Source organism: Saimiri boliviensis, chromosome 7 (assembly GCF_048565385.1).
Source record: "Saimiri boliviensis isolate mSaiBol1 chromosome 7, mSaiBol1.pri, whole genome shotgun sequence".
NCBI lineage: Eukaryota > Metazoa > Chordata > Mammalia > Primates > Cebidae > Saimiri > Saimiri boliviensis.
This window is the reverse complement of record NC_133455.1, coordinates 122,497,049-122,513,391: the sequence shown is the minus strand read 5'-3', so window position 1 is coordinate 122,513,391 and position 16,343 is coordinate 122,497,049. Positions and strand designations below refer to the sequence as shown.

General features: G+C 49.8%; 1 protein-coding gene across 2 annotated transcripts; it reads right to left on the bottom strand.

Annotated features, from left to right (window-relative positions):
* Positions 1-5,930: 5,930 nt before the first annotated feature.
* On the bottom strand, positions 5,931-15,417 carry FKBP4 (FKBP prolyl isomerase 4). Of its 2 annotated transcripts, XM_039461565.2 has the most exons (10): positions 15,126-15,417; positions 13,119-13,263; positions 12,537-12,679; positions 11,569-11,689; positions 11,173-11,329; positions 10,308-10,398; positions 10,126-10,209; positions 9,670-9,855; positions 8,897-9,136; positions 5,931-6,730 (listed from the first exon to the last, which is right to left on the bottom strand). In XM_039461565.2, exons 1-10 carry the CDS (start codon positions 15,228-15,230, stop codon positions 6,623-6,625), a joined length of 1,380 nt encoding a protein of 459 aa, XP_039317499.1. In that variant the 5' UTR covers positions 15,231-15,417; the 3' UTR covers positions 5,931-6,622. The 2 variants fall into 2 exon arrangements, with proteins under 2 accessions (XP_039317499.1, XP_039317500.1); XM_039461566.2 differs by lacking the exon at positions 13,119-13,263 and having other exon boundaries at positions 15,126-15,204.
* Between the last annotated feature and the right edge of the window lie 926 nt (positions 15,418-16,343).

The following is a 16,343-nucleotide window of genomic DNA, read 5'->3' as shown; positions in this document are numbered from 1 at the left end:
AAAAAATATTAGCTGGGTTTTGTGGCTTGTGCCTGTAATCCCAGCTACTCGGGAGGCTGAGGCACAAGAACCGCTTCAACCTAGGAGGCGGAGTGAGCCAAGATCACACCACTGTGCTCTAGCCTGGCACCAGAGCAAGACTCAGTCACACACACACACACACAGAGGCACCGGGTCCCTCAGGTATTCCTGTGTTTCTGGTGCATTGAATACATTTTCTCATCTACAAAGCAGTTGCATGCCCTCTCATCCTGTGTTCTACCCCATCTCTAGTCTCTCATCCTAGTTCAAACCCTAAGCTTCATATTAGGTTTTAAGGGGTGGGAAAACCAAAATCAATATCAAAATGTTCACCTCTAGGGTGGCTGTGGAGGCTCATGCCCATAATTCCAGCACTTTTGGAGGCTGAGACAGGCATATCTCTCGAGCTCAGGAGTTCAAGACCAGCCTGGACAAAATGGTGAAACCGTGACTCCACCAAAAATACAAAAATTAGCTGGGCATGGTGGTGCACGCCTGTGATCTCAGCTACTCAGGAGGCTGAGGTGGGAAGATCTCCTGAGCCCAGGAGGCAGAGGTTGCGGTGAGTCAGGATGCTGCCACTGCACTCCAGGTTGGGTGACAGACTCTGTCTCAAAAAAAAAAAAAAAAAAAAAAAAAATTTTACCTCTAAAGTGTTTTTTTGTTTTTGTTTTTTTTCCTTTTTTGAGATGGAGTTTAGCTCTTTTTGCCCATGCTGGAGTGCAGTGGCACGATCTCAGCTCACTGCAACCTCTCCCTCCCAGGTATAAGCGATTCTCCTGCCTCAGCCTCCCAAGTAGCTAGGACTACAGGTGGGTGCCACCACACCCAGCTAATTTATGTATATTTTTTAGTAGAGACAGGGTTTCACCATGTTGGCCAGGATGGTCTTGATCCTTTGACCGTGTGATCTGCCCGCCTTGGCCTCCCAAAGTGCTGGGATTACAGGCGTGAGCCATGGTGTCCAGCCCTGTTAAGTGGTTTTAAAAGAAATATATTACTAAATAACTCAGAACAAGAGATGAGATGACCTAGCTTCTGTCATCAAGTGCCTTGGCCTAACCAGTTATCTGAGATCAGCCCCTGACCCAGCATTCCCCAATGGCCTTAGTTTTATCTTCCTCATCATTTGGGTATCTTGGTCTGGATATTTCTGTGATAGGGGGTGTCTGTTTTTAATTGTAGAGTATGTTTGCCATGAAAATCATGTAATTATGATCACAACTTCTAGATCATGCTTTTTGGCTTTTGTCAGGAGAGCCAAATAAAGTTAGAAAGGGAGGAAAGATAGATATCCAAGAAATAGGGATAAGTCGAGTCCTTCCATGCCTGTGCCTCTCCTCACCTTGCATCAGTTACTTTAAGTGCAGTGAGTGTTTTGTATGACTAGGCATTGCAGAACCATATGGACAGATCCCTGGCTCCACAAAGAGCACTCCTGTTTTTGGCCCCTTTCTAGTTGGATGGTTGCTAGGTCTCTTTGGGCACCATCTAAATTCCATCTTGTCTAAGTGAAGCACTCTTTCAGCTGGTTTTTGTCTTACTTCCCAGAACTGTCTAGTTGGGTTATCTTCCTAGTTAGGTGACACGGATACAGTTGTGTGGGTGGCATATTCTTTACAAACAATAGAAATCTCCGTAGGAGGAGATGAGGGGATTAAATGGGAAGCATTTCTAGGAAGATTTAGTCCACTTCATCCTCCAACAGTAGACGGAGTGGTCTTATCCAAGTTGTTTGCCCAGAGTGCCCAGGTAAGAGACAGAGTCTCAAAAGATCTTTTAAAACATGAGGCCCAGAGCCTCACCACCCTGGGGGCAGGGCCCAGGGCTTCTTAATGGGCTCGGTTTGGCTTATATCACCTCTTCCCCCTTCCCTCTCTTATTCATGGTACACCTTAGCATATTAAAATGTTGGAAAAGTTAGAAACTGGGCAGAGTAGTGTGGGGCTGCTCTTCGCTGAGTGAAATGCTGTTATTCAAAGCTCCACTTAGTCTTACTCCCTTAGTCATGTTTGGCCCTATTAAAAAGCACCACCAACTCTGGGAAGCTTTGATCCTAAAACTAACTTGTGAGGGTGGTCTGCTCGAGACTACTGATGGATGAGAGGTTCACTGTCACTCTGTCACTTAAACATTACGAAAGAGGCTTAAAACACAAAGAATGAGGAAGATGTTTTGGAACTAGGTAACACTGTAAAGACTAAATGCCACCAAACAGTTGAATTTAACATGGTTAACTTCATTTCACCTAAAAATGTGAATTTCACCTAAAAAAATACAAATCATTTTATATCTGAGGCACTTCTAAGAGTGAAACAGGAGACTGAAGATCCTGTAGAATATGCATGTCTTGTGGATAGATGAATATGGCTGATTCTTTCTTCTAGCCAAAGGATCCTAAACATTCACAAAAGCATTGCTTTTTCTTGATCATCACTGAGACCATTCACTCTTACTTTGCCTCTCAAATTGGTGTAGTGTGGCTGGGCGCAGTGGCTCACGCCTGTAATCCCAACATTTTGGGAGGCCGAGGCAGGCAGATCACCTGAGGTTAGGAGTTCAAGACTAGCCTGATCAATATGGTGAAACCCCATCTCTACTCAAAATACAAAAATGAGATTGCGCCATTGCACTCCATCCTGAGTGACAAGAACAATATGCTGTCAAAAAAAAAAAAAAAAAAAAATTTAGCTGGGCATGGTGCTGTGTGCCTGTAGTCCCAGGTACTCTGGAGGCTGAGTTGGGAGGATCTCCTGAGCCCAGGGAGTTGAAGGTGCAGTGAGCTGTGATTGCACCACTGCACTAAGCCTGGGCAAGGAGACCTGTTTAAAAAAAAGAAAAAGAAAAAAATAGGCCGGGCACAGTGACTCATGTCTGTAATCCCAGCACGTTGGGAGGCTGAGGCGGGTGGATCACTGGAGGTCAGGAGTTCAAGACCAGCCTGATCAATATGGTGAAACCCCATCTCTACTAAAAATGCAAAAATGAGCCAGTTGTGGTAGTGCCTGCAGTCCCAGCAACTCAAGAGGCTGAGACAGAATTGCTTGAACTGGGGATGTGGAAGTTGCAACAAGCTGAGATTCACTGCACACCACTCCAGTCAACAGAGCGAGACTGTCTCCAAAAGAAAAAAGAAAATTAAATTTTAAAGAATTGGTACAGTGTCATTCAGTACAGTATAAATTAGTGTTTTTATGATTCCCAGATTTTCTAACTGGGGATAATGCATCCACATTATCTGAGGTTGGCAAACAACTAGGGAACTGTAGCCATAAGGCAACAATAATGAATTCCAGAAAGTGAACCAATTTTCCTAACTTACAATGTCTACACTCTTACATTGGTTTTATTCAGCATTGTCCTTAGTCCATTGTCATTTCAACTTAAGAGTTACAAGGTTCTGAGTTGTTATGCATTTGGAAAGGGAAAATTATTCACTGAGGCATAACAGGAATAAGGCATGAGAGGCCTGGTTTCTTTTTTTGAGACAGAGTCTCACTCTGTTGTCACCCGGGCTGGAGTGCAGTGGCATGATCTCAGCTCACTGCAGCCCCTGCCTCCCGGGTTCAAGCAATTCTCCTGCCTCAGCCTCCCAAGTAGATAGGATTACAGGTGCCCACCACCATGCCTGGCTAATTTTTGTATTTTTAGTAAAGATGGAGTTTGACCATGTTGGCCAGGTTGGTCTCGAACTCCTGACCTTGTGATCCGCCAGCCTCAGCCTCCCAAAGTGCTGGGATTACAAGTGTGAGCCACCGCGCCTGGCCAAGTTCTTTTTTTCCGGTAGCATTTTCTAAAAAGATAATTTACTAGTCCTTTATAAAGTGTCTTTCACATATTTTTTCTCCAATTGAAATGGAGTACAGTTCTCCACTCACCCTCAGGGTGGCGTAGCTGGTATAGAGTGAGGGCAAGTGTCAAAGCGCGCTTTGCCAAGCCTTGTAGGGTTTTGTGAGCCATGATAAAGATTCTGATCTTTAGCCTAAACGGGATGGGAAACCATTGAAAGTGATTTAAGTACTCAGAGGGACACGATTTGGATACAGTGCAGAGTGAACTGCAGGTGGGGCAGGAGGGAGTCCAAGATCGGAGCCTTTTGCAGGACAGCATGGTGATGGGAGGAAGTAGAAATACTTAGGAGATAAAATTCACAGAACTCCATGTTAGAACCAGCACTAGGACAAGATAATTTTTAGTTTTTTTTTCTAGAGACCACTTGCAAAGCTTAACAGCTCACAGTACTGCTTGCTACTAGCTTTTCTTTATTCAGGCACATTCTCTGCATACAGAAAGATTTAAGTGTTGGTAGGAAGGGACAACTGACTGGGGAATGAACTTGAAGCACTGACCCAGGGCATACTTGAGTATGTGGTTGAGATTATTTTTAGGCTTAAAGGCTTGTAGGCATTTTAACAAAACATCCTCACCCGACAGTTTTGATGTTACATAAACCAAGACTTATCTCTAAATGTTCCAGTTAAATGCAGTTTTACATTCTTGGAATCCTACAGGATGCAGAGCCGGAGGAAACCTTAGGAATGTTTTCAAGTTGTGCAGATGAGTAAAGAGGCTCAAGACTTGCCCACAGCCACATGAACCTCATGGCAGCATCTGGATTAGTTCAGAGACCTCACCTTTCAGGCATACCTTTCCATTTGAGTCTTGGATTTCTTATTGTAAATGGGGTTATTAGGGTTATGCCTCCTTTGTAGGATGGTTGCAAGGACTAAGTTTAACTCACGTGATGCTGTCAGTACAAGTGCTAGGCTTACTTCATAAATGCTTAATGAGTTAGTGATTATTGTTGGCTGCAGGGGTAAGAATCTACTACTTTTGAATTACCAAGAGGACCCAGACACAAACCACAAATACAGGGCTGTGACGTGAGGTAAGCCCAGTAAGAGAACAGTTATATTGGGACTTTTTTTTTTTTTTTTAAAGCGATAGGGTCTCACTCTCTTGCCCATGCTGGCATGCAGTGGCACAGTCACAGCTTTCTGCACCCTTGGTGCCTTGGGCTCAAGGAATACTCACTCTGGAAGACTTGCACACCCCAGTTTTAGTCCTAGCTTCAGCATCAGCCATGCTGTAATGGCTCGGTGAAAAACTTTTACACAAAAATTAATCTTCCATCATTATAGATACATTTCTTCTGGAAGGAACTATACAGGCATGTGGGTAAGCAGACAACCACATCACTGTTGGGAAAGGACTGGAGAGCTTGCAGTAGGAGAGGAGAGGGGTGAGGGCAGACATGGGCTGTGGCCTGGAGCCAGGGTCATCTGGAGACAGCTCAACATGACTGGCTTGTGCTGCCTGGCTTCTCTCAGGGCCCCACCATGCCATACAAGTTAAGGGTAAAAGCATACTTAGAAAAAAAGCACAAGCCTTTTCCTGTTGAGGCTGAGAAGGAAGCTGGGTATGTGTACTATTCTTTACTCTTAACCTTAATCATGTAAAGGGTATCTGACAGGAGGAGTGACACCAGGAGTTTGACCTTGTTAAGAAACCAAAATGCACAGATACTTCTGCCACATCCGAGGTAGGCAGACCAATGCTAACTTCAAAACGAACATGCATGTGACCCAGTCTTCTAGATGTTTAGACTTTCCTCTTCCTAGGTGGCAGGGAAGAAAACCAGAGGCACTAAAAACTATCAGGTTGCTGGAGGGAGGGAGTGCTGGGAACCTAGCGTAAGGGTGTAGGCCTAAGTCTCACTGCAACCTGTGCAGTGCTCAGGAAGCCCTGCATGGTGGGTCTGCTTCCTGCCCAACGATGGCATCATTATAGGAGGTACTGCGCTTATTTAAGCTGAACTGGGACCAAGTGGGTGACCCCTTAGTTTTGCCACTACCCATTATGTACCCACTCCTCCAAGACTGAACAGAAAGGGTTGTCTGACACCCAGGTTTTATTGTTTCCACTTTATTGCTCAAGCACAGAACTTGAGGCAAGCCTGGACCTTCAGCAACGTGCAGAGAAGAGGCTGAGGGGATTTCAGGATGCAACCTGGTTGAGAGGGGAAATTGACAGGGGAAACACCAGAATGGGGGGCAGGGGGTGGTCACCATGACACCAGAAGACATCATCAGCCACACCGTCAGGGTGAGGAAGGGAACAGAGAGAAGAAATGGGCACAGCAGTGGTTTTTCCCATGTCCCTAGCACCCACATGGAGGCCACGTTTGGAAATGGACTGGGAGAGGGAAGGGAGGAGGAGAGCGGCTGCCCAGGAGTCTCCCTCTCCACCCGGGGTTCTCAGCAGGCCCCATCCCTACCACTTGCTTCTTCTACCCTTGGAAAATGGACCTAACAGAGGGAGCAAAATAAATTAACATTCTGATGAATATGTATGGATGGACATACGTTCATGTGCAATGGGGGGAAGGGAAGAGGGGGTGACACCTCCCGAAATGATTCCCCACCTCAATCCCCCAGCCTACTTCTTTCCCCCCTCCCCGCTAAAGCCACCATCCAACGAGATAGAAAAATAAAGGTCTAATTCACTCAAAATTCTTCAGTTTTTACAAAACTAACAGGGTGGAGTGGGGAGACTTGGGGGGCGGGGCAGGCAGCCGCAGGACTAGAGCTGGTGGAGGGGGCTATGCTTCTGTCTCCACCTGAGACTGGCTCCCTGCCATGTTGCTCTTCTGCTCCTCCTTCATCTCTGTGTCAGTGGGATGGTCTCCTGAGGAAGCCTCTGCCTTGGCCTGGAAGGAAGAGGAAGAGCAGAGCCTGACTTCCCAAGTGAAAAAATACACACTTAATTTCTAGCAGAATTGCACAGACACACCAATTCTCCTGCATCTGTCCTAAAGATATACCTGTATATAAGCCAGGCGTGGTGGCCTGCACCTGTCATCCCAGCACTTTGGGAAGGTGAGGTGAACAGATTACTTGAGCCCAGAAGTTTGAGACCAGCCTGGACAACATGGTGAAACCTCATCTCGACAAAAATTACAAAAATTAGCTGGGCATAGTGGTGTGTACCTGTAGTCCCAGCTACTTGGGAGGCTGAGGCAAGGAGGCAGAGGTTGCAGTAAGCCGACTGTGCCACTGCACTCCAGCCTGGGCAACAAGGCGAGAGACACTGTCCCAAAAAAACACAAAACACTTGTATATGTACAAATTATGAACTCACAAGGTCATTCATTAGTCCCATGTGGTAGCCACTACTGTAAGTGGCTAGTTCAAATTCATGTGTTTTTAGTGCAAAATACATATTGGATTTTGAAGACAGTCTGAAAAATATATAAATGCAACTAAAACTTAATTCCATCTGTTTTTCACCTTTTAACATGGTTACCAGAAAATTTTCAATTACATGTGATTAATACTGTGTTTCTACTGTACAGTGCTTGTTTAGAACACTGTTTAAGACTGTCCGGGTGGCTGGGTGCAATGGCTTATGCCTGTAATACCAGCACTTTGTGAGGCAAAGGCGGGTGGAGCACAAGGTCAAAAGATTTGAGACCATCCTGGCCAACATGGTGAAACCCGTGTCTACTAAAAATACAAAAAAAATTAGCCCGGTGTGGTGGTGTGTGCCTGTAGTCCCAGCTACTCGGGAGGCATGATGCAGGAGAATCGCTGGAAACTGGAAAACGGAAGTTGCAGTGAGCTAGGATTTCAGCACTGCACTCCAGCCTGGCGATAGATGGAGACTGTGTCTCAAACGAACAAAAGACTGCCCAGGCATGGTGGTTCACACCTGTAATCTCACCACTTCGGGAGGCAGGGCCGGGCAGATCACTAAAGTCAGGAGTTCGAGACCAGCCTTGTCAACATGGTGAAACATCTGCTCTACTAAAAATACAAAGATTAGCTGGCACGTGCCTGTAATCCCAGTTACTCAGAAGGCCGAGGCAGGAGAATTGCTTGAACTCGGGAGCCAGAATCTGCAGTGAGCTGAGATCGCATCACTGCACTCCAGCCTGGGTGACAGAGCAAAACTCTGTCTCAGGAAAAAAAAAAAAAAAAAGAACACTGGAAGACTAAAAGGGGACTGATTAAATAAGATATGCCATATCCATACAATGGAATACTACATAAGCCTAATAATGTGAAAGCTCTTTAAATACTGATGTGAAATAAGCTTCGAAATATTTTTTATTTTTATTTTTTCAATACAGGGTTTCACTATATTGGTCAGGCTGGCCTCAAACTCCTAACCTCAGCCTCCCAAAGTGCTGGGATTACAGGCGTGAGCCACCGTACCTGGCACTTCCAGATATTATGAGAAAAAAGCACAGCATGCCAAATCATAGGTAGAGCATGTTGCCTCTTGTTAGGGGAAAGGGGGAAAGCAACATGAATATCTGCCTGTGTATTAGGCAATACATTGGAACCATACAAGAACCAGAAGGGTCAGTGGCTTCTGGTTGGGGAGGCAGACTTTTTACTGTATATTCTTTGGTAGAGTTTGAATTTAACTATGTAAATGTATTATCTATTTAAACACACAAAAAGCATCTAGCTCTTTTTTTCTTTTGAGACAGGGTTTCATTTTGTCACTCAGGCTGGAGTGCAGTGGTGCCATCGTAAGTCACCGAGGTCTCTACCTACTGGGTTCAAGTATTCCTCCCACTTTGGCCCCGCAAAGTGCTGGGATTGCAGGTGTGAGCCACCGCACCTGGCCCACAAGAAAACATAAATCAGAGCAACCGACCCAGCTTCTGGGTCTTGTGGGTAGGTTTCCAGCACTGATCACAGAACACTGACCCCAACAGCAGGGAACACATGCTCCTTAATGCTCCAGGCAAAGGGCAACTTCTGGTTTCCGGGATTGGCACAGACAACCAAAGCCATGAAGAGCCCAAAGTAGCCAGGTTAAGTGGAGGGATGCTGTCCTAACTGTCCCCTACCCCAATCCTCACCTTGCTCTCCTCCTCAGCCAGCCTTTCAAACATGTTGGCGTAGAGCTTCTTCTCCCGGGCAAGCTGCCTGCGGATCCGCTGTTGGCACATAGCCAACTGGGCCTTGGCGGCTTTGTTGTTGGGGTAGAGCTGCAGGACCTTCTGGAAGTCAGCCCGTGCCAGGTCAAAGTCATTCACGGCCAGGTGGGCCTCTCCCCGGCGGAAAAGGCCCTTCTCGTTGCTGCTGTCCAGTTCTAGGGCCTAAAGGATGCAGAGGAAGCAACACCACTGGAGCTCAGGAGTTGTAGTTCATCTGGCCAAGGCTGGGTTCCAAAGGTACCCCTCAGCAGGATGAGGAATGCAAACGGCTGGCTCCACCCCAGGAAGAACAAGGCCTGGGGCATTAAATGGAACAATACAAGGTCTAGGAAGAAACCTCATTTAATCCAACTGGCAGAGAGGGAGGACAGCAGGTCTTTGGATGAAATAAAAAGACTTTAGACATTAACATTCACTTTAGAATAAAGCAAGTAGGTTAAGAGGAGAGGCTAAGAACAAAGGTGGGAGAAAACCCTTATGTGATTCTTCCCATTCCATGTGTTCTCCTACTTCTGTGCCAATTGCTTCCCACCACTAAAGCTAACATCTGTGCCTTTGGCCTGAAATCTCTGAGGTCCTACTGAATCTACCCAGCTATGCCTGCCCTAGTCACCAAGGGGAAGTTTCAGACATGCTGGCAGCTCACCCAACCCTGCTTGTGAATGCTGCCTCCATGCCCTCTGAGGGGGCCTCACCTTGTTACAGCTTCCAATGGCAGCAGAGAAGGCCTGTAGTTTCAGATGACACATGGCCAGATTGAGGTGAGAGGCCAGTCGAAGGGCCTGTGCCTTCTGTGCTTCCTCACTGGAAAAACTAGATTCATACTCCAGCCAGGACACAATCTTCTTATACTGTAGTAAAGCTTGCTTGTATTTGCCTTCCTAGAATGGGAGAGAGGCTCAGGCACCTGGCACAGGTTCAGTGATACCAGGCTGTTACACCCTGCAGACATCAGTGACACATGGCCACAAGAGGTTCCTGCCCCAACCCCTCCCGCTGGCAAGGCCAGAAAACTCAAGGTATACTAGGTGAAGACGGCAGGTGCCAACCTGTCCACTTCTTGGCAGAAAATGATCTTAGTCACCAAGGGAGGAGTGGGCTCAGAGCAACTCTCCCTGGGAGTGTCCTTAGAACAGTGACTGTTGGCTCACCTTGAAGTACACAGTGCCCCGCTCTTTCACTATGGTGCTCTGTTCTAGCTTCTCTTCTGAATTCATTTCCCAAGACTCCTTGGCCTGCCACACCCCAGAGGAGAAACAAAGTTGTCAGTTACCCCATAGTCACCTAGAGGGTAGAACTTGACTTCAGATGGGAAGACCTTGAACAAACTTACCTTTTCAAAACTCTTGAGGTGTAATTCATATTTCAGCTCAGCATCTGGTGGGATCTGGAACTTTTCCTTCCCAACTCTGCCAAAAGCATAGCTGTAGGGGTGAAAAATACTTTGTGTCATCTTGGCAACACTTAACCTGCTCCAGGCTGAAAAGGCTTCCTGTCCATTTCCTGGAAAGTACCTTCCCATCCCATGAGACTTGGTTCAAATGTTTGGCAAATCGTCCTTGGCCTCTTCACACAATCAGATGGTCCCTCAGCATCCTTCGTACCCTTCTAATAACTCATAGCCAGGCAGCAGTGTGATTACTAACTTAAATGACACCTCACTAAACAAAGAACTAGAATTAGAATGTAGAAACAATGTTCTATCAGTCTCTGAACCCCTGGGAATTTTCAGGTAGTGTCTCGCAGGTAGTAGGTATGTTTCAGTAATGACTGAATGAACGAATGAGAGAGGAAAATCTTGATGGCAGAGGAAAGAATCTGTAGCAATTATGACTGGTAAGCCTGGGCTTAGCATTCATAATTGCGACAGATTCTTTCCTCTGCCATCAAGATTTTCCTCTCTCATTCGTTCATTGCACTCCTGCCTGGGTAACAAGAGCGAAACTCCATCTCAACAACAACAACAACAACAACAACAACAACAAAAGACTGGGCTTAGATCCAAGGAGATATAGACAACTGTGGCCACACTTCCAAGTACACCGAAGAGATCATAATGGTGTATGTTTGGTGTGCACAGAGTTAAAAAGAATACAAACAGTTGAGAATAAAATTCACTGAAAGAGAGAGATAACTCACTTTGTATCTTTGATCTTGGTTTGCCTGCCTGCCTACTCTACGAAGTGCCCACCCCTCACCTGGGCTTGAGGTATACAATGGAATGTTCTCCTTTCTCCATGCGCTGAATGGCCCTCTCCAGACCATAAGGCAGATCCAGGTTCTCCCCCTCACCAATCTCAAAGCGGAGCTCTCGTTGATCAAAGAGCTGGTCTTTGTAGTACCCTTCCAGTGCAACTGGCATGAAAGAGAGGCAGTGTACCAGAGTTGTAAAAGGGAAGGTGACTGAGGAAGGATGCCATCAGCCTCTCTACATCACCCCAAGATTCTCCTAGTTGTGTTCTCAAAGACAATATGGTCCAACCCCTCATTTTATGGCCAAGAAAACAGGCTCAGAGAAGGGAAGTTACCTGCCCAAAGCCACCGAGGCCTAAATATCAGAATTAGAATTGAAACCCAAGGCTGCACTGTCTTACCCTCCACAATAGCGCCCTCATTAGGCTTTGCATAGCCTTCACCGCGAGTCCGTATTCTGCGGATGATTCCGCCATCTTCCTCTTCTGTCAGATCTTCTCCCTTAAACTCAAACAACTCCACCTGTGGGACAAGATGTGACACGATTCCTTCCCATACTAACTCATGGGCAGTGAAACACAACCTTTCTCTCATCCAGGAGAGTCCCTACTAACTGCCAGGCCAGATCTGACCATAAGGGCAGTCATGAGGAGTCGGGTAGAGGGGCGCTTTTGCTAAGTTCTTGGGAGCTGCCCTAACCTCACCTTTGGTAGAGGTGGGCAGCCTACATGGGGTTCAGTTAAGCTGAGGAGAGCAATCTATTTGCTACCTGCTCTACTAACTAGGACGCATCAGGACGTGTTCCAGGTAATCCTGATTCACACTACCTGATAAGCCCAATCTGGTAGGTGTTAGGAATGATTATCCAATATCTCTCAGCAGTTTCTCAACATTCAAGTGCCCACAGATTGGCTCAACCATTTTCATATTGAACAATGTCAAGTTCTAGCTCCTCAGAGAAGGCTTTTCTCAGCCCTTGACCCACAGGAGGGGCTGTTGCTCCATCTTCTGATCTCTAGAGCACCAATATTCTGCACTGCCATTTATAAGGGTACACAGTTTCTGACCTCCCGACTCCTTTCAGTATTCTTCTGGGTACCACTCTTGAGATAAAGAAGCCTTAACCCTGACCATGCTTTGAGTCTGGAGAGGGGCTTGCGCCTGCCTCTTCCTACCCAAAGCTTCCGTTACTTCTATTACTAGCAGCAGCAGAGCCAGCTGCCCTGTTCATTTCTCCTCCTCCCATAAGGCCAGGCCCTCAGCCTTGGCTACATTGTCTCCAAGAAGCAGGAAGGGCTGGAGGGCAGCCAGGCATTGGGCTGAGATAAGGCCTGGCTTTTAGCCTGGATCTCAGTGGCTGGACACTCACCTCAAACACAAGCGTGGCATTGGGGGGGATCTTTGGAGGACTGCCTGCTGACCCGTAGGCATATTCTGGTTTGCAGGTGATGTGGCACACCTCCCCAACTTTCATGGTTGCTATGGCAATGTCCCAAGCCTTGATGACCTCCCCTGCAGATATAGAGGCAAACAGGATTACCTTAGCGGGGTTCTGATTCTGGGCTCACACAGTGCTCCTGGAGAGTTACTGGACCACACTCATGGGGAAGCTGGACATCCTTTAGAAACGGGACCAGAAGGTGAGATACCTGGTTGCATTAAGTGCTACCAGGTCTCAGAACTCTTAAAAGATCACCTGACCCTGAAAAAAAGAGTTTAAGATGCAAGACAGTCCACCTTTGAAGCCGGAGTAAGGTGCTGGGAGGTGATGAGAAGAGAAGACATAGATCAATATAGTTACAGATCGGTAGAAGGAAAAAAAGAGTGGCAGAAAGAGTAACAAGTGTGATAAACCACTCCTCCCTGAGCCTGGTCCTGAGAAAATGGTTTCTGCTTGTCACAGTTGGTGTCCACCTCAAACCTATCCTACCAGCCCACTGACCACGCCTACCTTTTCCCAGGTCAAAGGAGAATTTGTCCTTGCGATCCAGACTGGAGTCAAACTTTGTGCCATCTAACAGCCAGCCAGTGTAGTGGACAAAGACTCGGTCCCCAATCATGGGCATCTCTGTACCTGTGCCCTCTCTCTTGATGACCTGGGAGGAAGGGGGAGAAAGTGAGTACCCCGGGGTGGGGGCGGAAAGGGGCACCAACGCTGTCTGCAAGCCTCCAGAGGAACGTAAAGGAACCTCTCTGTGCCCATCCTCCTCTGCCTACTTGTCCCTCCAGATTCAGTTACTGGCAGCTTAGCCTAGGAGTCAACTAACCTTGTCTTTCTTGAGGTGCAGCAAGACTTGGTTTGAAAAAGAGACAAAAGACTGAGAGATCTGAGTTCAAGTTTCTGGTGTATGGAAAAGTTCTTAAAACTCTCCACACCTTATTTGTAAAGCAGTGATGATGATCCCTAGCTCCTACAGCTGTTGGAAGATTAGACCAGTAAAGGGTTGAATAACAGATTATTATTATCATCGGCAAATGGGGAAGTATTTATGCCATACTTCCTCCTCCTTCCTTCATGTCAGTGGTCATCAGATCAGGGTCTGGTTTAGAGACAGCAGAAAGAGAGGAGCATAAGTGAAGAGAAAAGAAACAGTTCAAAACAGGTAAGGAAGAAACCAGGTTATAGGTGAACCCGGAGGCTCTCCACGGGGCCTTAAACTCTGACTTCGGAGCTGAGTATTCCTGATTAAGTCCAGGGCTGGAGTATTTCCCAGCAACTACAGGCTTCTTTAGCGCCACCTGGTAGGTGTGTGGTAACCCTCTAAGGGAAAGCTTCCATGAAGAACGGAAAGGGGCCTTGAGGAGTAGAAAGGTAAAAGGGAAGGAATGGCGGATCAAAGGGGAAATGATCCTTCCTAGAATAACAATCTCACAGAAAACAGCAGGACGCTGGAGCGAGAAGGGGAAGCCACATGCCACAGGGCAGCCGCTGGATCAGGCACTCGAGGTCCCCAGTTATCTGGTGCCAAGCCAGATGCACTTCTGGACCAGGTAAAGGCCCCCTGAGGCGGGTGCCGCACACGCGGAGCTCAACGGTGGGAAGCCAGGATGAGGAGCAGCAGCAGATGGAGAGAGGGCATAAGATGCGAGCTGGGAGTTCACCATCTCTGGACTCTCCCCAGAACCTGCTCCGACCCACGGCAGGTTGTCCTGGCCCAGGTCAAGATGCCCTCCACCCAGCTCCCCAGGCTATTTGTAGTGGGGCGGTCACTCGGCGGCAGGCTCCACAGCAGAGCGCCTCCTCCCCACCCTACACCCCGCAGCCGGGCTCCGGGAGGCGGCGCGGGGGGGCGGGGGGGAGGCGACTACAGCTCCCGGCATTCCCCGCGCTCGGCCTCCCCGGGGCCGAGGGAGGGGGCGCGGCGCGGCGAGTGGGGATCTCGCAGGGTCCCGGTGTCGGCCGGGGACCCCAGGAGGGCGCCAGAACCCTGTCGCGCTTGTGTCGCACAAAGGCCTCCAGGCCAGGAAAGCACTGTGGGGAGTCGCTCCCCGTCCTGGCCCGTGTTCCACCGCCCGGGTGGGCGAGCCCTGGCACCGCCACCTACAAGGCAGCCCGGGGGGTAGGGGGCGGCGCGGCGTGGGAGCAGCCCGTCCTGGCCCCTGGCTGCAGCTGAAGCGCCCGCGGCGGCCGCCCCGCCCCTCTCCGCCGCCCTGCGCGCACCGAGGTGGGCGCTGCAATCGCGACCCGCTGCCCCGGCCCGGGAGCCGCGGGCTAGGGAGCATGGGGCCTCGGCCGGCGCACCTAGGCGGCCCCCTGCCAAGCGCGTGGCCGCCCTCAGTGCCCCAAAGGACGCAGCACGATCCGGGACGGCGATGCCACCGGCCCCCAGCGGAACCGCCACAAGGTTGCAGAGGCGGCCGCCTCTACCCGCGCCCGGCCGCGGGCTCCCTGCTTGGCGGAAGGGTGGCCCGCCGGGCCCCGGGTTCGGTCGCCCCCGCAGGCCCCGCCGTCCCTCACCTTCAGCACGCCTTCGTCCTGTTTGGGGCTTATGTCCACTCCCTCCACGGGCAGCGGCGCCGACTGCGCCCTGTTCTCGGTCGCCTTCATCTCCTCGGCTGTCATCTCCGCGCGGCGCGCCGTTTCTCCGGGAGCTGGCGCCGGCGCGAGCGCACTCTGGGCAGCCGGCGGGGGTACTACCTGCGGGGCGTGCGGGAGGCCGGGCGCCGAGCGCTGACTGCGGACCGCTCAGAGACTGGAGCACCTCTGCACGCGGCGCGGGAGCGGGGGTAGGTGGGTCAGGAGCGGCTCGGGGAGCGATTGGTCCCGCCCCGCCGCGAGGGAGGGGCTGGGAGGAGCGGGAGAGCGGACAGAGGGGGCGGGGTGCAGAACTTTCTAGAGACTGCGGGGCTGATCCCGTTTGGGCTCCGGCTGCGGGTGCTTCTGCTTTTTTTTGTTTTTTTGTTTTTTTTGTTTTTTCCTGGTTCTTGCCTCCAGCTGGTTGCCGGCCCCCTTTCCCTTCTCCTGGGACCCTCGGACTCTGGGGATCTCCCCTGGCCCTTCCTCCCTCCCACCCCCGGCTGCTTCCCTGTCTAACCGGATTCTTCCAGATTCTTCTCGATCGATCTCCTGACTTTACTCCGCTAGTCCGCTGCGCCCGCGGCGGGGTGCGGGAAGCGCGGGCAGCCAGATGGCAGCGGCGGCGCGCCCTCCGCGGGACCAGCTTTCACCACGGGCGGCGTGGCCTTCCCGCTATGACCCGCGTAGACCCTTCCCTACCTGGGGGAAAAAGGGCAAGTGCGTGTGGGCGGGGAAGTGAGTGGACAGCGCTGCCCCGCTGCGCAGAGCCAGAGAAAGCGACCTCGATTTCCCCAAAGTGGGGAAGCCCCGGCTGGGCAGCGGTGCCTCCTCCCGCGCCTGGAGATGCTGCAAGCAGTGGGATTGGCAGGGCATGGCCAGCCCAGTTTGGGACTCACATGGGCACGCACTCAGGGGACCCTTCCCCGCGATAATAAAACTGCTGTTTCCGAGAATGCTTACAAGGATGGGTTCCCCTCCAGAAAATAGTCACTCGGTTTTCCTAAAGGCCCACGGAAGGAGTATTTTCAATGTTTGTTTCCTGAGTGTTTCTTGACAGCCTGTGGAGCGCGCAGCTACCGGTGTCACCAAAGCCATGGTCCCGGGATCTAGAGAGCCATCTAGAGAGGGACCTGGTTTTGCTCAGCACCTAACCCCAGC